General features: G+C 40.1%; 1 protein-coding gene across 6 annotated transcripts in view; it reads right to left on the bottom strand.

The window, feature by feature from the left end:
• Positions 1–11690: 11690 nt before the first annotated feature.
• Positions 11691–24183, bottom strand: part of LOC125761356 (toll-like receptor 6) — a 161170-nt gene continuing 148677 nt past the window's right edge. For all 6 annotated transcript variants that reach the window (XM_049422406.1, XM_049422404.1, XM_049422405.1 and 3 more), the window contains 10 exons: positions 23682–24007; positions 23463–23606; positions 23181–23285; positions 22939–23065; positions 22596–22792; positions 22234–22389; positions 20130–20276; positions 19767–19935; positions 19536–19664; positions 11691–18298 (listed from right to left, as the gene is read on the bottom strand). In XM_049422406.1, coding sequence (XP_049278363.1) covers positions 18129–18298; positions 19536–19664; positions 19767–19935; positions 20130–20276; positions 22234–22389; positions 22596–22792; positions 22939–23065; positions 23181–23285; positions 23463–23606; positions 23682–24007 — 1670 coding nt within the window. In that variant the 3' untranslated portion in view covers positions 11691–18128. The remainder of the gene's footprint in view (positions 18299–19535; positions 19665–19766; positions 19936–20129; positions 20277–22233; positions 22390–22595; positions 22793–22938; positions 23066–23180; positions 23286–23462; positions 23607–23681; positions 24008–24183) is intronic.

Below are 24183 nucleotides of genomic sequence, written 5' to 3' on the forward strand. Positions count from 1 at the left end.
GGTATGCATCGAGCATAGAGCGCGTACGTTACGAGCAAAAGCCGCGGAAGGCGCGGATTACACGCGGTTGCTTCGTCCCGTTCCCGTTGGTTGGTTTGGTACACGAGTCTGGGTTGGAATAAATTTATCAACCCTAAGCTTCCACGAACAGAGAGGTTGATTGTGCCGTACGGGGACGGTGTGTGTGTGGGTGTGTGTTTGAGGTTATGTTCACTCGACCCGACCCGACACGGTAAGGTGTGTTTACGTTTGTACCGGTACAGGTACGAACCCACGTACCACCACGCCGGAGATATTCTTAAGGCGTAAGGATTGCTTGGCCGAGGGCCGAGAATGGTGTGTGGGTTGGGTAGCTCGTTTGCCCTAAAGTGGGACCACATCGTACATCGCAACGAGGACAATTCCTGTTTCGTTCGTGTTGCACCCATGGCACGGTTGCTCTAGCCATTGCGCTCTAGGGATAAAGTTTTCCGGGGTAGCGAAAGTTTACTGTCCGTGTGGTTGGAAGCGTGAGTTTAGGCAAGCCACTGAAGCATCTGAAGACATGCATTTCGGTCTACCTGGAGGTAGATGAAGGCTAGATGAAGGCTAGGTTGTATGTATGATTTTTATTGAGATTTCCTTTTTTAAAGTGTGAAACTTTTCCATTTCATTTGTTGTGTTATTCGCTGCATTCGTGTAGACTGTGGGTGTGGGTTAAAGAAAAACGAATGCTGCAAAAACATGGAATTTATTCATCATGAATACCATTTGGCATTGATTTTTTCTGGTAAATTATCATGCAGGCAAAACATTGGTTGATAAACAATTAAATATGCTACTTTTTTGTTGAACATTTATTGAGCTATTTAATTAAAAGTTAGTCGGATGAAGCTATGGTGTGAGTCACGAGATATGTGTGGTTTAAATTTATGACAAATTTTTTGTTTGTTTTATTTTCTACTTGGTTTAAATCCTATCTAGAAATATAAGCTGCAGTCTTGAAGATTGCCCTTCCATCATCAGTGTCCTTGACATTCATTGCGCCTTTCAGTTATGCAATTCGCTAAACATATTCAACGATGAAACGAAGCTTTTCGTTCGTTAAATTTTGTTATTGTCCAAAAAATGTAAAAGGAACCAAACGGATGTTAAGAAAATATTACGTTGTAAAGTAATAGAAACTTGCGTTATTTTTTTTTTACAAAAAATAAATATAAATTTTATAATGAAATGAAATGATTAAATACTAAATCATTTTTTGTTGTTCACTCAAAGATTGTCGATAGGGAAAGAAAACAAGTCTCGGTAAATAAATTATTCCACCCATTTTGCACGATGTTAATCGTTGATTTATGACACTCGTTCCATCCAATTAACCCAGATTTCCCGTTAAAAACGTGCTCCGGCTGCACTTTCTTGCATGATAAATGTCTCCTTGCTTTCCCCCGAGTGGTGGTTGCTCTGGTTTGTATGCATACTTTAAATTTGTTATGCGGATTAGTTCCTTAAATCATCGCAAAATTGAGTGATCTTTCTGCTTGCGCTTGCCGTAGCACTAGAAGCAACAGAGCAGCGCAGTGTAAAATCGTAAAATGTACTGCATGCTCCATAAAATTTGGCACCTTTTGTTTAGGTGCTCGGTCAGCGCAGGATTCTAGTTTGCTGCTGGGTAATGGTATTCATCTTCATCCTAGCTAATTTCGACCGGAACGCCCGGCTGTTCGGAAGGTATAAATAAAGTTTCATAAATCAAAACACCGTCAGCAGAGTTAATGAAATACTAGTCAACAGTTTGAGTGGAAGTGTGGAAGTCTGCACCGATCTTTCGAGCAACCGAGGCAAAGAGGGTTTTTGCAATGAATGGACGAGCTTTTTTTTGTTTGTGTATGCATGATTAAAGTGAAGCTTCACGGACCTCGGTTGATTGGTTGAAGGTTGGGTGGTTGGGTTGAGGAAAGCGATTTGTTTCCCTGTTAGCCACTACTTGACGGCCCCCTCCCCCGGTACAGGGTTACGTTAGGGCTCTTGAGAAAAGTGATGGTAAATTTTATTAGCACCTTGCTTCGGTTGGTAGCTAACCTTCTTCGTGATCGGGTTTTTCCTTTCCGAACATGGGTATGAGAAGCATTGGATTCAGAAAAGGGGGAAAAGTTTTTGCTTTTGTTAAGCTGACCCGTCGTTCTACTGAGGAACCATACCACGGCAAGAAGTGTGGCTTTTTATCGGCTTGACCTATCCTAACTGGATCAAATAGTTATGACTTTAGCAGCTTTCACTTCTTCAGCAGCACAGTATTGTGACACTCAGCAGCACATCAACCGCTTAGCATTTCTTTTAAAGGCGCATAAAAGCTAAGCTATGAAGCTAAGCAGTGGATAAGCGAAGCATATTGTGTCTCTGTTTCACTGTTGTTACTTAACGTTGTTGAAAAAAATGTAGAAGTTACAAAAGTATTTTTTCTAGTTTCTTCTAGGACAACTCCTTTTTTCATCTTCACAAAAAACCCACATACGAAACATTATTTATAAAATATGTATCCGTGAAGAGTATATAAATTTTATAGCTTTCAATTATTTTTACTAGAAAGACTTGTGCAAATGCTAAACCCCTTTAGCAAAACTTTTTGTTTTTGAAAAGAATTCTTTTTTTTCTGAAAAAGAACATGCTTTTGCTGTTTGGATCTTTTGAAAATATTGTTTTTTTTATTCGATATCTCAAAAACCGTATCCGTCCGTTCAACCACGTCGATCCAAATGGTGGTATTGATCTGGTTTGCATGGAAGCTAGCGAACACAGGGAGGCAAACTTAGTTCGTAAAAGTTGTTAAAGCGTTATAAATCGCTTTCAATAAAAACATGTTTAGCCAAAGGTATATCTCGGTGTACGGTTCCGGATCTTTCGTTTCCAACTGCTACTGTACCGTGCTTATGCGCTGCTGCACATATTGTGAAAAGGAAACTTCTCTTGCACATACCTTCTTTCGTGGGGTGCGTGTGTGCACGCGAGTGTGCTAAACTGCAACTAAAACTTGGAATCGAATGTGTGTGTCTGGGCGTTGTATGATTTTGTAAATTGAAATTGATGTTGAAACTGACCAACCGTTTCGCGGTACAGTGGTTGGGCCCTGTTTTTGCTGCGATGCTCCATTGCCAGTGACAGTTGTTTCAAAGTGCTTATTTCGGCGCCCGGAACTGTTCGTTTCCTGACCAGATGTAGTTAAAATTGGGTTTCGGTCGTTTCGCACGTTTGCCACTTTTTGGGTGCAACTGCGTGTATGAAGTTGTTTTCGTTTTTGGGGGCAAATATGTGGCTATTGTTTATTATGTATCAAATTGGAAGTTTGGAAATAACAATTGGAAGTATCAAAGCTATTCATTTCACATTGTAGCTTTAACGCAAAGCTTTTCATGTTGAAATAAATTAATTGTTTACTAAAAGTAGTTATATCGATAGTATGACTTATTCTTTTTAACAGAAATATATTTTTTGAGAAGTATAAATAAATGCCAAAGCTGTAAATAATGAATAATTATGTAATAAATTTGTAAGCACTTATTGTATATTGTAATTCAAAACAAAAATAATAAGACCACGTAGAACAAAGTTGTTAAAAATAAAAGTACGAAGAAAATGTCATATATAAAATGGACAATTAAGTTACATACGTTAAAGGTGTTCTTATCACAAGAAGTCATATTAAAAGATAAAAATAATAAAATTACACAAACATTTTCACACATAGCAAAGCTGTTAATATTAAAAGCAGGACATCCTTCTAAGCGTACTGTAAAATCAGCATAATAATTAAAGTTGCTGCCCACTTTTTCATTATGATTAAATCTTTAGCAATACGGCCATGCCGTTCCTTATGAATAAAAAAATCTTTTAGTCCATAAAATTACTTCACATGTTCCCATCGTCACAACATTACTCTGTCCAGGGTGGTTGCTAGCGTAATAAAGCACAGCATGCAAAAATTAAATTAAAATATCAAGAAAAAAATCATCACATGTGTATAAGACAGCCCGAGCCCCAATCGGGACATTCTAAGCAATTCTGGAAGCGTGCGATAATGTCACCACCTAACGACTATCGGGCACGCAATGCAAACGAACATCAACCGAGGGAAGGAAACAAAGTTGAAGGAAAAAAAATATCTTAAGCCGTTTTTTTTTCATTTGCAACATGATTTGTGGTTCGTTTTAATCACGGACTAAGTGAATAAATATGCAAAACGAAAAATGTTCGTTCATGAGAACTTATATTGGACCACCGAATGTGTGATGATGTTCTCCTATACTTTACCAGCTTAATCGTAAATGGATTACATGGGTTGTGTACGGCAAACCGTACACGTGAAGGGATAAATTTCTTAAGACATTGATAATCTAACGGAGGGTATTAAAAAACATGAATTGAAAATTCATTTTATTGCGTGTTGATGGCATCAGTGTAAAAGGCTATAATTAAAAGCGTTTCAAGTTGATTTGCATTATAGTTTAAATCGTTTACATCGTTTGATCATGCATAAAGTAACGTGTTACATGCCTTTCATTCTAAGGAAATAATTCATATTGTAGAATCATTATCCTGAAGCTATAGCTTAACTAAAAGAAAGCTTGAATCATTCGTCGGAAACAATAGACCGGGCACTTCAAAGTTTGGATATAAATCGACCGTCTAGCCAAACCTGATGACCCAACTGTCTCTTTTCTTCGGAATTCTACTCTGGAACCTTTTGATCACAGATTTATCGCTGAAACAGTTCATAGGATGATTTTCACCCTTGATTCAAATTTCGATCTCAACGATACTACTGAACTAATTTCAGAAGTTCAGGTAACGTAACTTCGTTTAAATTAATAATTTTATTTCTTTCCGTTGAAATGACCTTGCTAGAAAAACCGTTAAAAACCGTTAAATTGTGTTTAGGAAATTTCCAACAGCTCTTTTGGGGTAGATTTTATGAAGAAAAAAACTGTTACAGCTAGTCGAACATGCTAAAACGTGTTCGATTAGTTTCATTTACCTACACCCGTAACTGCTGAAGCTTCTATGCTGACAGGCAGAGGCACCTTTTGTTGAGGTATTTTAATGGGGCGTCCACTGATGGTAAAGGCTGGTAGCATGATACATCGTCTAGGCGACAAATCGTGTACCTAATAAAATGGTCGTTAAAGTTGAAGGGGCGTCATCGATCGCTACCTGATCGCTTGTGGACAAGTCTTCAACGTTGTGCCCAGAAATAAGATTTATGGGTAGTTCTTCGCGTCAAAAGAGCAACAAATATGAAGAAATGGGACAGCATCAGGTACGATCGAGTAACGTTGGTATTTAACACCTTGGAAACGATCGACAGAACATCAGTTGTGATCGTACGATTGTACAGTGCAGTTCGGTGTGCGATGAGTGTTGTGATCTGTTGTGCCATACAACAAGCGGTCCAAATTTGGGGCGATTGTCGGACTAGTCGCTGTCGCAGTCATTCGGTTTCACCTTAGTGACTAGACCGAACACTCGCGTCCTAAACAAACGACCTAATCTTCTTGCTGATGGCGCTGTGTGTGTGAAGTGTTGATTGAAAGTTAAGTTCAAGTGTGGTTTATTGTGGTTTTCTCCCTTTAACTACAGTTATAGACCATCACAGCAGATAAGTGCTTTGTTGATAGAGTTTTACGTTCTTTTCTTCCACTTCAAGGAAGTAATGCAATGGCAGTGGCGATCGAAGGAACTCCCGGTGTGATATGTTGGAATTGTAATCCGTACCATATCACAGCGGTAGTTACCTGATATTGCTGCTGCTCCCAATACAACGTGTGACCGGTTTTATTGTTTCAGTTCAGATTATTGGTGAAGTGTATTTAGTAAGAAATAAACAAACAAACCACTCCCGGTACCGCAAAAAAACAATGGGCGTCAACATTGAAGGAACTTCTGCTGTGATCTGAGTTATGGTCATATCACAGTAGTTGTACTTTAATGTCGGCATTTCCCACAAACATCGAGACGGTACGGGTGACAGTGTCCATGTGCTATAAGTTTAATGAATTAATTCACTTAATAAAGATGCACCGATTGTGCGACAAACTCCGTCCAGAGGGTGCCACCGTTCTAAGAATTCATCACTGGGCAAAGTTTGTCGCATAAGCAACCGGCAACTTCACCGACAAAAGGGAATTGTTCTGCTTTGCGTGTGTGTGTGTGTGTGTTATTGTGCGGTGAAAGGGTTTTGATTGTATAATGATGATTGTAAGCTTTTCCTGGAAAAAAGGATATTTGATCTGCAGCACAAATATTGTGCTTCAATGTCAGAAAAACAATTCATTAAAGATGAGTGACATTTGAAGTGCTTAACAAAACATGAAGTAATTGATCATGTGTGAACATCAATGATATTTGAGATTTCTCAGAACGCATCGCTCAGTTTTGTGAAGATGTGGAAGGTTTTCTTAACTTTAGCTCCTTTTCTTCTTAGGGCCCTAACATCAAGGTCTTCAAAAGGACGATTCTGATTTCTGAAGATGAGAGGATTGTTTTATGAATTCGGAATCTTCACATTAGGAGGATTAGCAATATTCAGAAGACAGAGTTAAAAACAGGTACAAATTAATTAACTGCAGTTGGCAAGGACGTCTGGTAAGGTTGGATAGGAAAAATACAAATTTGCAGGTATACGTTCTCTTCTTATAATCTCCATGGACAGGTACGCATTAGGCGTTGGGTTATTGCAGAATAAGCTTGAAAATTTTTATGTCTACGCATTTGGGAAAATCCAGCTTATTTTTTTTACAGACAATAAAATCTTCCACATTTTTGGAATCACCCAGTCAAAGGTGACAATTATGGCAACCAGGTTGTCACGGGGTCACACAGTAATTGATGAACGACGAGAAATTCATCCTTCAACATCCTATTGCCGTTGGTAACGACAACGTATTCTGCTGGTGATTTCGACCTTTTAGTTGAATTTATTGCTCGTACCAGGTAGCATTGATAGTCGCCAGTTGATATACAACGATCGTGATAGCTTTCGAGACCGTTGTTTTTCCGGAACCTTTTTATTGAACACCGTGCTGTGGGGATCGGATTGAACACGGCAAATGGGGGGAAAATACGTCAACATCCTAAGGTATGCATTTGCTTTTCATTCGATCCGACATTAAGGGGTGATGTTTTGCTTTATTTATTTAGCTACATTCGTAACGTGTGCCGATCGGGATTTTTTTCATTCTCTCTGCTTGGTGTGTTTTATTGTCTCTATGCGATCTATTCTTCACCATCTAAAACAACGATGCTCTGCGCTGGATGTGACCTGCAAAAGGGAAGAGCAACAGCGTGACAGGTGCAGGACAGCAACGGTTATTGATTTTCGCGTGACAGATGTGGCAACGAGCCTTTCGGTGGTGATGACTTGAGAGTTATTATCCTTCATCCTCTCAACGTCATCTGCAGGGGAGGCGTGTTTGTGTGGTCTACCCGTTGACAGCAGGTTGACTAGGTTTAAAACAGCAATTTTTTTGTTGAGTTCCAGCCGAACATTTATTCTGACTCGTGTGGTGTGTTTGGTAGCAGCAACAGCAGCAGCTAGAAAAAATGGGAATTTGTGGTACGAAAACACGAGCAATCTTCATTCTACTGCACCGGACTGCACGTGCCTTTTGACGGGCAGCCGTTTCACAATGTCATCTCTGTCGGAAGCCTATTCATCATTCGCCTGTCATAGTGGAAAGCCGTCTCTAAATCGCTACAAAAAAATGCCATATCAAGCTACAGGCATGACTGGGCAGCACCGTTCGAGTCGCGTTGTGTTTTCCTCACCGGTGGACGATTGGATGGATGCATGCGTGTTGTGACCCCTTTTTGGGATGAGTCATCGCAAAAGGTACATTTTGTTGCCACAACAAAAGATTCAGCGTCAAGAGGTGGAAGGTGGAATAGGGATTCTGGATTGATTTTTCATTTTCGTTTGCATATTTCACAAAAAGCTACCAAATCACCGTTTCCTTCGTTGGGAATCGTTTGAATCGTGGAAAATGGACAATCGGATTTGGAGTTTATTTACTTTTAGAATAACTTCCAGTGCCACACTGTTATCTTCACTTGGATGGCAAGAGAAGAATGGCCGTGGTAAATTAATCGCTCATAACGAGCAGTTAATAATCGTTTGCTTTGAAATTGGTTCTTAATGTTGTGAAGAAGTTTGACCGTCTACGATACGATAATTACAGTAATCATAAAACCTCCGATCGTTGCATTCTTCGTCTTGTCGGGTTTTCTACCCATTTTGGAAAGGGTTATTGTTTCGTGCGAACTGCAAAAATGGCGAAGGCGACGATCTCGTTAATGATCTTGCGTCTTTTACGATATTTTGAGTAATTGGCTTCCTCGACTGTTTTCCCGAATCAAAACCCACCAAAATGTCGTTACCATACTTTCCATTTTGATGAAAGTGGTTTCGCCGAATTTTTGGCACAATTATAATCGGAGATGTGAGACGAATTCAAATCGCTTTTTCGAAGAATGGGGGGGGGGGGGGGGGGGGGCAGAAAACTTCTGTCTTTGCCTGGTAATAGACTTTTCTGTGTTGGTTTTCTTCTCCTTCTTCTTTTACTAGATTTGAGGGCGTTGAATGGTTTCGTTTTGCTGTAAAAGTGGCAATAAGCTTGAAGGCATCCGTGCCAGTTAGCCAACGGCCAGTGGAGTATCACGGGACGTGTCCGTGAAAGTTGCAGCTGGGGACAGTTTGGTGAAAAAAAAGCTTAACTTTGGAATATTGTGAGCAGCTGGAAGAAATTGATTTCTATCCGATTATCGTGGAGTTTCTTTGTTAATGGCGGTGTTATCAAACCGATAGAACAGGGCTTTTGGTATAAGATTCGCAGCAGATTTGGTATTCGTCCTTGATGGTCGTTTTTATGAATTAACTAGTTTTTCTCTATCATCTTTAGATGTCGAACAGGGGTTTTTCTGGATTCTGTGGAGCATGGAAAAGAAATAAAGTCGGCAAAGATATTATGTATCGAAGAAACGTGTTAATTATGAACGATTGAGATGAGCAGCTGGGTCGAGAGGGTTTTTTTTGTACGTAAGGATGAGGACGTTGAGCGTTTTTCGTTAGCTGTCTTGATCACGATTCAGGCAAGGGATGATGCAGCGGGACCACTTGCTATGTGATGTTGTGAATCGTTGTCACCCGCATACTGATATCGTTTTGCCGTGGAAAGCTGGTAACCGTTGACAGCTAGTAGTCGGCGATGGCACGTGTAGGTACTCTCAGGGAAACTGCAAGAGTGTCTACTTCTGTTCGTGCAAACAGATTCAAATGATGGTGTGAGGTTAGAACCGTACGCTTCACACATAACCTTCGATAAAAGACAGAAAAAAAACCGAAAGTCAAACCATCTTTTCGTAAGGAGAAGTGGTTTGGTTTTTTGTGTGTGCCTTGCCTTGTTTCAAGGAGCATTTCAACGAGACAATATTGGTGTAATGCTGTTGTCGTTAAGCTGAAGTAATCTTTTGTGTTGCGTGACGCGTTCTCGGCATTGTGATGTGAAGATGCACGTCAATTTAATGCTATAGAATCGATGCTTGCGATGTTTACGTGGACAATTGCTTGTAGTTTGTCCTAGACGCTTTCATGATTTAAGCGGTCATGCTATTATTTGAAATTCGCGTTATAATAAGCTGCTGTTAAATTTTTAATAAATAAAATTGTTTTCCTAAAATCAATTGCAGATAAAATTTTCATTCAAAAAAGTCAACTGTTAATGACCTTACAATGATAAATGTCTTTGCTTGGTGTATTTAACGTTTAAATAAAAATTTCATCTTTAGTTGACTCAAATTTTAAATTTATCTCTGGGAAATCACACAAAATACTAAGAAGGATAGAAAAGCATCTTCTGCTTAGTACATTCTTTGCGATTTGCGACAAGTTTACAAATCTATTCTTAATGGTAAATTACAATATTTATAGACATAAAAAGTACATAACATGCCTGAGAGTTTAGGTAGCGAAGTTTGCTTCAGTGTTGCTGACGGTGGAAAACTTTTTAGTCCGAATTAGGCCCACTGAGTATTAAAGAGCTAAGACTTTTCAAAAAAAAATAAAGGAAAGCCAAATTTATGTAAACCCAAATATTCATAATTGAGTCAACTATACCTAAAGACTCAAAGTCTTGTACGGAAGTACTAAACTAAAAAAAAAATTATTATTTGCTGTATGTATAATACAACTAATTGTTTTTTGTGTAGAAAGAACATGAAAACAATTATGTTTTTTTATTCCACAAATTTTTATTGTCTTCAGAAATGAAAAAAAAAACACTAATAGACCGTAATGTCTGCGTAATGTTCTTTTTACTCTCAGCATATCATTTAACAGCACTGTACGTTTGCTAGTATCTGCCATCGTGTAAACGACACTTGCAATCTCCTTTTTATTGAAGTTCATCGCTAGTAAATGTAATTATGGTAAACACTTTGCTATCGTTGTCAAGTTGGCAGTAGACACGGTACGCTCCTTGGCTGCAGCTGTCCCTAACCGTGGTGATACAGACACCGGGATAGCAACGCTGCTTAATAGAAGACAATTTTATTATATTACTGTACAAAGTGTCTTTCCCAGCGGCTCCCACACGGATCGCTGTGTCTCGAAGGATGAAACGATTTTGTCGTTGCATGCATGGGCGATGCACCGAATGCTGTTATGTTTGAAGTGCGCCTTCGGGAGAAGCTAATAATTGGCGATCCTCAAATGCGTGTTCCGCACTATCTGCCACGGAACCTAGGTGTGGGATTGTTCTTTCGACCTTCGATGGCGTGATTGAGTGATTGTGAGTCAGAAAGTGTTTGTAACGTGATACATCTGTTCATGGTTTCCCTTTTGATGTATGACCTTTGATGAAGCAAAATGGGGAAAAGGGTAATAAATCAGGTAAATAATTAGCAAGCAAAGCACAAGAATGGAAATTTTTTAGATGCTTGAACTTGAAAACTTAACGGCGAAATTTTACAATAAATGATACCCTATTTTGATTTATATTGCAATTTAGCAAAATTTATATTAAATCGGATTTGTCGTAGAAACGTGTCTATTGTTGCTAAGTTTGCTTCACCCTTTGTGTTGATATTTTTACCTGTTGTTATTTTTATAAAAGTAAAAATAAATGTAAAGCAAATTTAACCAAAAATGACTCAAGGTACTACAAATTTCGGATATAACTTATTTAATTATTTACACGAAAACAATGTTTTTATACAAATACCATCATATAGTGGTAATGGTGGTGTGTGAATGTGTGTTTATTATTGTTATTTTTCTTCTCTCTCTTTCTCTCTCTCTCTCTCTGTATCTTTCTTCATCCCTTTCTATGTACCCTCGTTAAAGCGTACCAATTCCACGCACATTTCACCCCCAAAACATAATGGCTTCACAATGTAATATTCCTTGCAGAAGGGAGTAAATCCCATCACAAATGCACTTTTCGTTTGCAATGCTTGAAATTTGCGGTGCCCTGTACCCATTTCGCAATACACAATGCAATTGTTTGCTGCTGCATTGAAGTACTAGTAGAAGGAAAATTTAACTGCAAATTGCGTTTTCCAGTTTCCGTTGAAACCACCGACCGTGTAATGAATTATACCCCTTAGCACGGGCTTGTTTTTCTTCTGATCGTTTTTCATTTCCTTTTTCCACTTACATGAGGGCTTTAACGGAGGAGGATTGTGTACGTTTTGTTGTAAGGAAACCTTTTATTACTTTTCTTCCAAAAACGGGGTTTAAACGATTCCACTTCAGTAGCGCCTTTAGTTGCCTTCATGGTACTTCAAATGATTTAATACAAAATAAGATGTTCACTCACGATATCCTTGTAAAAGTAAATGTGATACACACGACAGTATGCTTAAGTATATGTTAGGTCGGATTTAAATTAAATCATGTCCGTGTTTTAATCGGTGTGTATTTTTTCTCTACCTTATCTTGGAGTCTCGAATTCTCTTTCCATTGTTTGTTTTGTTGGTTTTAAATTTTTTGCTTCTCTCTCTCTCTCTCTCTATCTGTTTCTTCTAACGCACTTTATACAACGTTTCCTTACTGCTACATTGTCTGGCAGAACGGATTAGGGGCAATTTTCGGTCGATTGTGAAGAAAGGAAAGGACTGACTATGCGGGGGGGGGCAAAGTAGGATCAGGAGGATCATGGTACTAACACGCATTATACACATCTGGATGATTATACACTCACAACTCACACGCAACTCGTAATAAATCTTTCCCATCACTGTGGCTTATCTACTTAAGCTTAACCTTACTTATCTTGTTTTTTTTTTGTGTTGCATGTGTTTTCCCCTCATGCTTTATGTTTCACTGTTGAAATTGTTGTTGTATAGCGTTCTTTTTTAGTACCATACATTTCTGTTTCTTCCATGTGTTTTTTAAAGTTTTCTTAACAAATTGTAACGTTTGGTTTTTTAAAATCTCTATCTCTTCGTTTCCATTTATTTTCAAGAGTTCGTTTTTTTCTCGCACGGTTCTGCAGCAAAACTTTTATTTATTTATTCCATCTTTGCCTGACTTCCCTTGTGCACGCACCATTCAGCCCATGCGTTTGTATTTTGCGTCTGTTTGTTTTTAATTGAAAAATTTTCATTCCAACCCATTCGGGGCGCGGTTCACTGCACGCTTTCCGTGTGCAGTGTGCAGATCGTCTAATCCCTTCTGCACCCAATCGGGAAAGCTTTCGCACTGAATCTCATTTCGTTACCATTGCTGTGCATTCGCTGTTGGGAAAATGGATAAACAAAAACAAAACACAAAATATAAAAGTTATGCCGAGGGATGTTTGCTGCCTGTGTATTGGGAGATAAAACTTTTTTCTTCACCGCCTGGCATATTTGCGTCCCGACAAAAAGAGGGGGGTGAGTTATGCTCTCCGGAAGGGGTTGAAAAAAAAAATAAAGCAACAAACAGAAACGTTTGGGGTGCATGGCTTTAAAAATGGGCACATTTGTAAGCAGAAAGTGTAATTGTGGATTAATTTTCTAGACGCATTTAAAATTAAAAGCTTTTAACCTTACAGCGTCAAACTGAACCACTTCGTTTATGTGGAAAATGCTCATAAGGATAAACGTATCTTTTGAATCAGTTTGCACAGTTAAATTGTGCACAATTTAAACGCCTACAGGTAGGCAAATGGGAAGACAAATAAACTTTATTATCAGCTTTTTTGTCGCTTTTTCCAGTTTGTCACCAGGGAAATATGAGTACCTTACGCTTCATGTTTTTTTTGCGAATTTCATATGGCTGTATGGGTATAGCTTCGCCAAAAAACCGCACACCTTGGCCCATGGTTATAGTGACTTTATTAATCCCAGGTTATCCCGATAAAAAAATCGCTTGAAATTTGGTTAAATTTTAAGGGAAGGAGACACCGCGTGCCATGCTGGTTATGTTTATCATTAATTTACTCTCACTTTCCTGTTATGCCGCGCAAACACACATCACCGCATCCTTTCCCAGGATGCCGCCCCGTTTCAACCGTGATGTGTGATGGGATGATTTTATCCGAGAGAGAGAGAAAAAAATGTAAACTCACCAGAAACGAGCCCATAACGTTTGGTAGGTGAATATTTATCATGGTAATTAATTATACCTCAACTTTCGGCATGTCAGCGGCTTCTTAGTAGAGTGGAGCTTTTTTAACGGCAAGGGAGGCAATTTCAAAATTAAGCAACCATAGCTCTAAGGGTGAATGTGTGTTGGCGTACGCCGGTAAACCGAAAGAAGAACGGTCGGAAAGAAGAGCAACGTTGAAGGCGAGTGAATTAATATTTTGATAAATTTAATTCCTCAACACGGGAAGAAATGTGAACGCATTCTGCGTACCACGCACATTTGGAATTCATCAAGAAATCCAAGAGCTTTCCGTTTCATCCAAGGCAGCGGAACGGTGTGCGGGAGTTGAGAGTTGATGAATTTGCGTTTGGATCGCGGTTCGTAACTTTGTCGGCAGTTTCATTGGTGCTGTTTTGTTACGCAAATTCCGCACATTCATCCTTTTGCCCTGGTAGCATCTACCTGTGACAGAAGTTTTTGGAACATTTTCGGAATTCGGTTCGCCTGGCTACACAGTTGTTTGTTTCGCCGGCATTCAGAGTTCGTCTAATTCATCTTTCTGGCTTTCTATTACTCGACCAATTGGAAACAGCGGGTTGGGGAGAATGCTGGATGTCTGCTGCTGGGTAATGATTATGATTGTTGAAGTTATGGGTGGTTTTATTTTAAGCTGATCTGACACTAGACAAATGATGAATGAAATGTGATATTGGAATGCGTGAGAAGTAACGAGGAAACGAGGAGGAAGAGTGTTTCGTTCGCAGGTTGAAAATATGTTTCATTAAGTTGGAAAATTACATTCGGCACTAGGAAAGTGTAATTAATTTAACAAACACCCAAATAGAAAGTCAGTTTAGGAAAAAAAGTTGGTGAAAAGCTTTAGTAAAGGCATTAGTGGCATACAGATTGCATACTTTTGGGAGCTATGATGAAACATAAAAAAGCTTTGTTTTATTGAGTGTTTTTCCAATGGAAAATATATTTTTTAGTTCAAAGTGTTTATGACTTGAATGACACAACTCCAATTCCAGTTGCTATCAATCGAAATTCTTTCTTAAGTTGTCTGTAATATTTAAACTTTATATAACTTGCATACCTTTAGGCGGATATAAAGGAAGAATCCTGAATGCTTTATTACTCAATTGAAAAGGCGAATATGTTTTATTCAAATCATATGAAGAAATACAACAGAATAGAAGAAATCAAAAGAAAAAGCATTCATTCAATATCATCCATTTCAGAGTCAACAAAATTGTTCATTTTCCCCCCACAAAAAAAAACTTTCCCTCTTATCTTTCTGCCCCAAAAAGAACCAAGGAATTGAAAGGTTCTTCTTAGCCGTAAGCAGAAATAATGCGTCTTTGCGTAGAACGATTCGTTCCTCTCGATTGCCTTCTAACTGCAATCTTCCAAACCACTAGTAGCGTGTCCGGATGGACAGCCATCGGGCAAAGGGTGAATCTCACAGCACTCAGACTATTCTCATTTGCTGCAAACGATGACACTAATGTTGGTTTATGAGTGTGTTTTGGTGGATGGTTATTGCCACGCCGTTTAAGGGCTCGCTTCACTACTGTACGATGGTTTGCGTGGTCTGATGCTGATGGTGAATGAGAAGTCAATTGAATTAAATGACCGTGTCAGGCAGGACATTCCGAAGGTCGTATTCTGTCAACATGGCTATAAATATATCGTTGTAATGTAAACGCGAAACATGCATATCGTACACGATACAGTAAACCGTAAAAATAACCCCGTTTCGATAGATACATACTACTATCGGGGCGAAAATTCGGTACAACGATGATGCGCCTCTAAGTGAAACACATTTCCACATTACGATCATACCTTGCGAATGAAGCGAATGTCCCTTTCGAACAATTCATACACGACGGAACGATGTGCTGTACCGGCAAATATTACCCAATATATCAACCTAGCGTACCTAGGTGAGTGCGCCTGTAGACATTGGGCAAAGAAAAGCGCCTGTTTGTACCGTTCCGATGGCCTGTTAGATCAATGGAGCACAGGGTGGAACGGTGCGCAAAATCGACAAATGCTACTCCCTCGGGCGGCAATGTTCCCACCACACAATGTTGACCATTTTGTCTGATTTATGCAACACTTTTCGGGTGTGCAAATTTTTACATAGCACCAAACAGTCACTAATAATAAATATGTGCTCCAGGAACGATTTGGCTAAATAAATAGAAACAGAAAAAAGTGCTTTTAATCCTGGAAATAAAAACACGTCGACAGAAGGAATTTAATACGCTGATGACATTTTTTCCAATGGCTTTGGGGGTAAAGGATAAGCAAAGAAAAAAAAAAACTTCCCGAGGAGCATTCACAGAATGCATAAAAAGAATAGAAAAAAAAACATTTTTCCCAATTTCTAAAACACAGTTACGCAGTTCAGGGGTGCTTTGTCGGTTCGCAACGCTAAATGGTAGATACGCAACTAAAGCCCCCCAGCCCCAAAAACCGCTCTTGTTGCTTTTTCGCATTGAATATTCACTACGGTAACGACTCGTTTGTGGTTGCTGTGTTGGAATTTTATGTTGACAAGTATCTAACAAAAAATAAAACAAAAAATACACCACAACATTCCGATGGGAGATCGCACATTTGGTGAAAACATTTGTTCGCGTTGTGTCAGTAACATTCTGACGGAGCCTTACCAAAAAGGGGTCTGAAAAAATATGGCGTACAATCATTTTACCAACCCTGTGTCATATATTTTATGATAGTACGTACCCGTAAATGCTGTCATAGTGCGCGCGCGAATTGGCTTTGGTTACAGTTTTATTTCCTTTCGCGTTAAAGGGCGTTGCGTTTTGATTGTGTTTTGTTTCGCATTGTTTAGCTTGGGGGGTGATTTTTGCGCAATGTTTTTTTTTATGCTAACCGATAGCTTATGGAGTAAACCGAATGTCATTGATCGATGTAGTTGATTGCATTTTGTAGTAGTTCTTTTTTCCTCATTTTTATTCGATTCATTGAAGTCGTTTGCTCTGTTTGACTGTGTTTTTTATTACATACATTGATGATAAATTTGTGGTTTAAGGGTAATTAAAAATAATTCTAAAGTTGCTTGTAAAAAGTCACTGTTTGAAACTATAATAATGATGGAAGTTGGGTTTTTAGTTGAAATATAAATAAAGCACTAAACTTGGTTAACTAAAAACATAATCAATTTCAAATCTCATATCGCACATTCACGTGCCCAAAAGAAGGTACAAAAGGAAGGAGATTATAATCCCAAAAACTCCACTGATACACAGGTCGTTGAATCATGTCACCGATGTAAACCAACAGGCCACAAGTCGAAGGACTGCCTCCTCACCATGCCGGATCGACCGGACCGAGGGATTTGGGTTGTAAAATTATAAACCCATCATGATTGTCATCGTGACAGTATCGAGCAATGGATGGATGGAACAAGGCTTACGCCAACAGTACAACTACAGCACACGCACAGCAAATTTTCTAACATCTGTTGAGTCGCGTTGAAGCACACAAGGGTACACAAAAAAAAGCTCCCCAAACGCACATCATTAATCTCGCGTCGGAATGCGTTGGCAGACCTCGAGTGCAGATATTCACCATTTTCGGAATGGATGATTTTCCCAAAATATCCCACTACAAGAGCAACAGGATGAGAGGCAACACCGAACAAAGGAGTTTAGACGCCAAACACGTACCCGCACGCATGGTCGAATGGGGCGCAAGGGAGTCACTAAAGGCGTTAGTTTTGTGTTTGACTGCAGGAAAAATCCGGAAAAGAAACGGAAACGGTGTGTTTGTGTATATGTGTAGTATGTACAAATCGGATTTTCGCTTAATAAACCTGCACACGTCATGGGCCTGTTTGCGGATGGCAACCAGCAAAACCCCCCAAAAATTCCCCATACCGTTTACGGTTCTAATCTGTCAACCACATCTCGCTTAAAACCCGCATGATTATAATTAATAACTAATAACACACTACCTCCCAACCCTATTTCTCTCTTCCTCCCTACATTCAGGGATGTTCCCGCGCTTAGATTAAACGCTTCCGAACGCCCCATCGCCGCAGGATACGATTTCAACGTTAAAACATATCACGCACCGTATTGGTGGTGGGATGTGTACGATTTACCTAGAGCGTTTCTTAATGCATAAAATTCACCTGCCGTGCTGGTACGATATACCCGCCGGGTTGGTACTATTTACAGTTGTGAAAGGATTGAACCTTCCATCCATCCTAGAGTCCCGCATCGGTACGCTTTCGGAGGATGCTCTTCGGTGTGAAGGGTTTCGCAGTGTTGCTGCTCGTCGACGGTACATCCGGCTGTATGTCGGCACACTGCGATATGCTGCTAATGGTGACCGTACGCGTGCTGTGCCCATCGGTTACGGACAGGGAGTCCCGGGAACCGGCGTGGCTAGCTGTTAGCTCGATCAGGGCAACGGTTTCGGCGACCGGATCGGGTGTGGTGGATGGAAGTAATCCATCCGCCCCGATACGAATCGCTGGATCCGTTCGTTAATCGAACCGTTCGATGCTGGCCGGGGCTAATTTTCCCGGGGGTGGTGGTGGCGGTGGGATGCACATTTCGTCGATCGTGCAGACACGTTCGTTGTACGGGAACTTGAAGTTAATTTCGCTGCCCGTCGTAATGATGGGTGTTTCCGCATTTTTCTCGAGTATTGTGTCTGTGAAAATGGAAAAAAAGGAAATTCGATGCCATGATTGTTAAGAGGACTTCAACGAGAGCTTAGAGGATTGATTGTGCGACATGAGAAGCTTCATAAGTGTATTTCGCGGATTTCGGACAATTTTTTTGTGTGTTTTTTTTCTCTGCTGAATATATCATAGTTATAATGCTGGTGGCTATGGTTTTGCGTCGAAGAAGGATACTTATTTATTTGTCCCTATTTAAAAAGATTTAGCACCCCTGCAGATCCACCACTGACAACTTCAACTTACCGAAACCGATCGCGTATCGCGTTTATGGCGCAGAGTCCAGTACTTGTGTGACACTACTCGCCCCCTCCGATGACAGATCGTCATAACAATAAATGTTTATATTAGATTCACATGTTTTCGCGGTTCGCGGCTTATAAGCAAATACAAATTACTGATTTCGGGCGCATAATGTTTCCTTTTGCCGTAGTGTCATCCGTGTTGTGAATGTTGCTTCATCTTGCGCCGCTGATTTCAATGCAGTGGCAAGTGTTTCGTGAGGGTTAAGTGTTTTAAATCGTTTGATTGTGATCGTTTGTGTTGTGTGTTGTGTTTGCCTGTTCTTTTTTGCGAAGCTGGCTTCCGGCCAGTGCAAAACGACCAGATTGTGTTCGTCAGTTCAATTTTGCGCAGGTGGAAAATGCGTGCCAGTTCAATTTTGCGCAGTGGAAAATGTTTTTGGCAGCGAACGACGATTGCGTTGGTGTATGCGTGCCTCGAGCAATGGAGGCAATGCATGCAGGGTTTGTTTGCTTCGTACGTGAACACCGCGAAATTTGAGTCGATCGAAAGTTAACTCGCGGAAAATCAGTGATCGCGAGAAAATCGGTGATCGCGAGAAAATCAGTGATCGGTGCTTATGCCACAGAGTGTTGTACTTGGCATAGAGAAAGCTCCGAGAGATTAAAGAATTATTGAACAACTTAAATCTAGCCTAGTTTTAGGCTTACTTGCTCATTTCTAGTTCAGAAACCAAGTAATTAGTTTTGTGTAAATTTTCCGTAAAAAGTGTGAATGGATAAGTTCGTTTTAAAGCCATAAGTAAAGAGTCTTTACATCCGTCCCACGCTTCTTATATATCGGTACGAGAAGCATCGTCCATGAAAATCACGAAAGCTCTCCGTAGTAAGTATAATGTTCTACCCTATCTACTTAACTATCCAATAATTGCTTGCGGGAGTAAAGTTTGAACTCTACGGTGCTCACCTCGTTTATCCTCGTGCGTGTAGTAGCGTGCCCGGTGCCTCGAGAGACAGAGCGCCGTGGACACGACGATGATGGCGAGTAAGATGAATATGATAAGCCCACAGGCAGCCAGTATGCTAACGCTGCCCGCTGTAATGAGGAGAAGATGAAACAGAAACAGCATATGTAAAAGCTAATGCTCAGATTTGGTATCGAAGTTTTGCCCTCTCCACCCCCAAAAACCTAGCGTACCTTGCTCGAGAAAGTTGTGCGACGTGCTGGCAGCATCATGGTCCTCGTCCACTATCACCTCCATGCAATCCTCGACACCGTCTTGATGAAGCCCATCGATGCGTACCTCGCGAAGTCGTTCAGGTAGAAAGCACCGTGGTACTTCCTGCCAGGGAAGACCTCGCTTAAGCTGGAAAAGTCAGAAAAGCGAAAAACGGGAATTAACAAGCAGCGACTAAGCCATTGCATGGGAGGATAACGTTCTATTTCGTCTCTGGAATTCGTTTCCGACGTACTAGAAGTTCCCGTGAGAAAATGATTCTCTAATCTGGAGCTTGTTGCTTGATGAACATGGCAACTCTATGCCAGTGTACCGTGACGTACCTTTTTGGACTGTGTGATGAGTGGTCCCATGTGACACCAGTCGCATATCAAAGGATTGTTTTCCAGCTTGACGTCGGCGATCCGTGCTAGTTGGGTTGCGTACCGTTCCGGAATACCGTTCAGTTGATTTCGGGACAGATCCAAGAACTGGCGAGGAGAGTAAAAGGGAAAGTAACACATAAAATACATCACCTTACAGTGACTGGAAAAGTGTCAGTAAAGACGAACAACGAACGAGCGCGAATGGTAAATGCTTTCCCCTAACGAAAGCTTCGATGCAATGGAATTGACAGCCTTGCACAGGTCAGAGTCGCTGACAGGTCAATTGCCATTCACCCATACTCGTTGTTTTTCGATTGCATGATTTGATTTGCTTTGAACTACACACGGTTGGCAGACACTATAAAGGGATTTGTGCTTTTTTACTTCCACTTATGCACCTGAAAATAAAAATTCAGCTCGATCGTTCGTATTGCACTTTTTTCCACTTGTTTAGATCGATAGATTTTGGAAATTGATTTTCCACGAAATTTCACACGTTCACTATTTTTGTCGTCAGTTTTTTTTCGTCTTCTGCTCAACGTTCAAAATATTCAAATTCCAAAAAATAAATTCTTTATGGGAAACGCTGCTTTTGGTGGTTAGTTTTGTTAAGAAATATCCCCCCTTTTGTGCATATGCTCTGTGGTGAAGTCGAGTGCTTACAGTCGAAGCTCAAAAAGCAATTTCTTTATGTTTCCCGTGAAGTGCATTACCACCTGGATATGGCATATTGTACGTGAAAAACGACTTCTTGCACCAAGCACCAAAAACCGATCTTTATCTTGTGGTAGTTTCGTTTTCTTGTGTGTTTGTGTGAGTAAATACAAACACATGGTATAAATCAAATATTTCATTTTCTAGCGAGATGTATATTTAGCTTTCCTTTATACTCTTCCCAATGTGTTACCAAAAGCTTTTCCTAGGTTGTGTTATTTTCTTACTGCACCATACAGAAAAAGCTCGTATTTTTTTTCCCTTCCCGTGTGCCTATTTACCGTCTAAAATTGGCTTTTCCGACGGTAACAGACGGTAGTTTCTAATTCTTTTTACCACAAAAACTAGCAATGCAAACGGCAGTGTGTAGGAATGGAAAAGATTTGCAGCTTTTTCCACCAAAGTGGTATAACTACGTGAGGAGAAAGAGAGAGAGAGAGAGAGAAAAAACAGCATTTCGGTAAATCATATCCACAGCACAATGGGTCGGTTGATTGAGAATTGAGTCGGTGGTGAAGATTGAATGAAACGTACGAAAAAGTGTAATCAAACGAGAAAAGCAGGAAAGGAAATCAAATACTAGGTTAGATTTCGGGTTCTATTCTTTAGTCTTTTCTTTCTCTCTATATCTCTCGCGCTCTCTCTCTGTGGGTATGTGCTTTTCTCCATCGCAATATGCCCGTGTATCAGCGATAAGATTTGAAGTACATACTGCATTATACTTCCGGTTTGCACCACCGGAACTGCTATGGAAAACCCGATGTTTTGGGATGATGAGCTCGTAAGGGTGTAAATTTGTACTTTGAGAGATGATTCTTTTCTACTTTTTTACAATCATTTGCTATCAGCCGTGTTTTGCATACTGCAGTCCAATAGATATGTGATGTTTTTGCCCACACTGATTGTGTTTGTCTGTCTACTTGTGGTGCAGTACGGAACGAAATGGAACATTGATCTTCCTCCGAAGAAGGTGTAGTCCCATTCGCCATGGTTATTTATCATTGTGAAAGACGGTAGTAGTTTCAGGATGTATAAAATTACGGTTGTTAATATTGATGCACGTTCTCAATACGTTGTGGCAACTCATTGAAATGCTATTCGGTGGCGCGAACGTTGCTCGCTGCATGCATAAGGACCATTGTTATTGGGAAAAAAATGAATCTTCACATATTATTGTCGAAGGTTTCCGTTCGTAGTGCACTACTTCAGTGTTCCATTTACTCAGATATGGCAGATCCCGGTTCGCTGTAGCGCCAGAAGAGTGATTACGAACAAAACTCTCGAACTTTATCCCCCTGAAACTCCACCCCCCGTGGGGGTGATGGATTTGTTGCTGGCAAAGACTTACCTCCAAATGGTTCAATGGTTCAATGATTTGTAGGGTGATGTTATCGATATGATTTCCAGACAGATTCAGCGCACTCAGATGCCGGAATGGACCGAAGAGGTTCGGTGGAAGCGCACCCATATCGGCCACCATCAGCCCGGTGATGTTCTTTATGACCTTTTTTTTTTTGGGGGAGAAAAGCAAAATGTTTAAACATGGGGAAAAGTTTTGTTGGCATCGAGCTGGATCCTGCAGTTTGAATTATGGTCGTATGTCATATTGATTGTATCCCGTTGCGAGAAGGACATTTATAGCTATCAGCGTACGGAGATACCTAAAGTTTTCGATGATGAATTGTAGTAAATGTCTTTCAAAAATTGTACCTGTATCGTGTCTTCCATTTCGCTTAGATCCAGCTGTAAATTTCCACTAATGTTAAGCGTTTGCAGCTTCCGAAGTGGTCGAAAACAGGCCGGCTCTATGAGAGACAGCTTGTTGTATGATGCGTCCAGATAGGTTAGGTTAGTCAAGTTCTCAAAAGCCCGGTCGGCGATCTTGGCCAACCGGTTACGGGAAACATCTGGATAAGAGAAAAATAGCATAGAAAGGCATATGCATTAGGCAGATCAAAAGAATCGGTAAGGCAGTTATTTGTTTAGCACAACAACGTCCATTACGCAAAATTTCGCTAAAACCGCTTTGATCGTCGAGTGGGGTTTAACTTACCAAGAAAACTTAGCTCCCTCTGGTTCATGAATAATTCATCGACGATCACCGACAGCTGGTTGCCGTCGAGGCGTAATTTTTGCAGATACCGCAGGTCCTTAAATTCTTCCCGGTCGAGATATTTGAACTGAAAGTGTAGTATTTTGATTAGTTTAAAATTTCTATTTTGGGTCTTAATCAAAAAGTTTTGTTAAAAGTAAGAAAAATTAAAACAAAGAGTAGTATAAATATCATTTCCTAACCTGATTATGTCCCAAGTCCAGCTCCGTCAGGTGGGAAAGAATGTTGTAAATTTGTGGATTTATTTTTGACAGGCGACATCCTCGCAATTTAAATATTTTTAAATCCTGCAATTAAAATAAAAAAATAAAAATTTCAAAATTTTACAATTTTTATTTGATTGCTTATGATTATTGTACATTTCAGCATTTTGGGGGTGATGGCTAAATGCCGTAAAAATTATTCATAAATTAAAATTTCAAAATGGCAGGCTGTTAATTTTAACAGAAAGTATGTGCAGTTACCTGTACGTCTTTGAACACTTCCGGTGGCAGATCGTCGATGGAGTTGTGGCTTAGGTCAAGATACTTCAACTTAGCCAGATGTAGAAACAACCGTTGAGTAAACTCGGTGATGGAATTAGCTACCAGATGAAGTGTTTTTAGTTCCTACCAAAAAATGGAAAGGGATAGTAGCTCAGTTACGCATCGTACAGACCGAATTAGAATGTTAACCGAATTTACCTTCAAATGGCCAAACGTTCCACTTGCGATATTGTCCAACCGGTTGCGGGATAGGTCAAGCTCGATCAAATTGTCCTGACCGCGGAAATTATCCGTCCCGAGCTGGGTGATATTGTTGTGCGAAATATCAATCGTCTTCAACCGTATCAAGCCCCAGAAGGAACGGTCACCCACGGACTGTATGTTGGAGTGAACTATGCGCAGTACTTCGAGCTTTTTAAAGAACTGAAACTGTGGTCCCACGTTGATTGGGTTGCGTGAGTTCGAGATAACGAACACCTCCACGTCCGGCTCGAATTGTGATAGCGGCGGAATAATCCATTCCACTGTGAAGAATATTTGAGAGATGAAATAGAGCAAAAAATTGTTAAATTTAGTAGAATTTTTAATAAAAATTAAATTGAACATTGAATGTATACGCTCACTCCACGAAGAAGTCTCGAACGAACAAAATTCTCCCTTCATGATAAATCGTTATGTTTAGACGTGTGCAGTAGAACAA

The sequence above is a fragment of the Anopheles funestus genome, chromosome 2RL (assembly GCF_943734845.2).
Source record: "Anopheles funestus chromosome 2RL, idAnoFuneDA-416_04, whole genome shotgun sequence".
Classification (NCBI taxonomy): Eukaryota; Metazoa; Arthropoda; class Insecta; order Diptera; family Culicidae; genus Anopheles; species Anopheles funestus.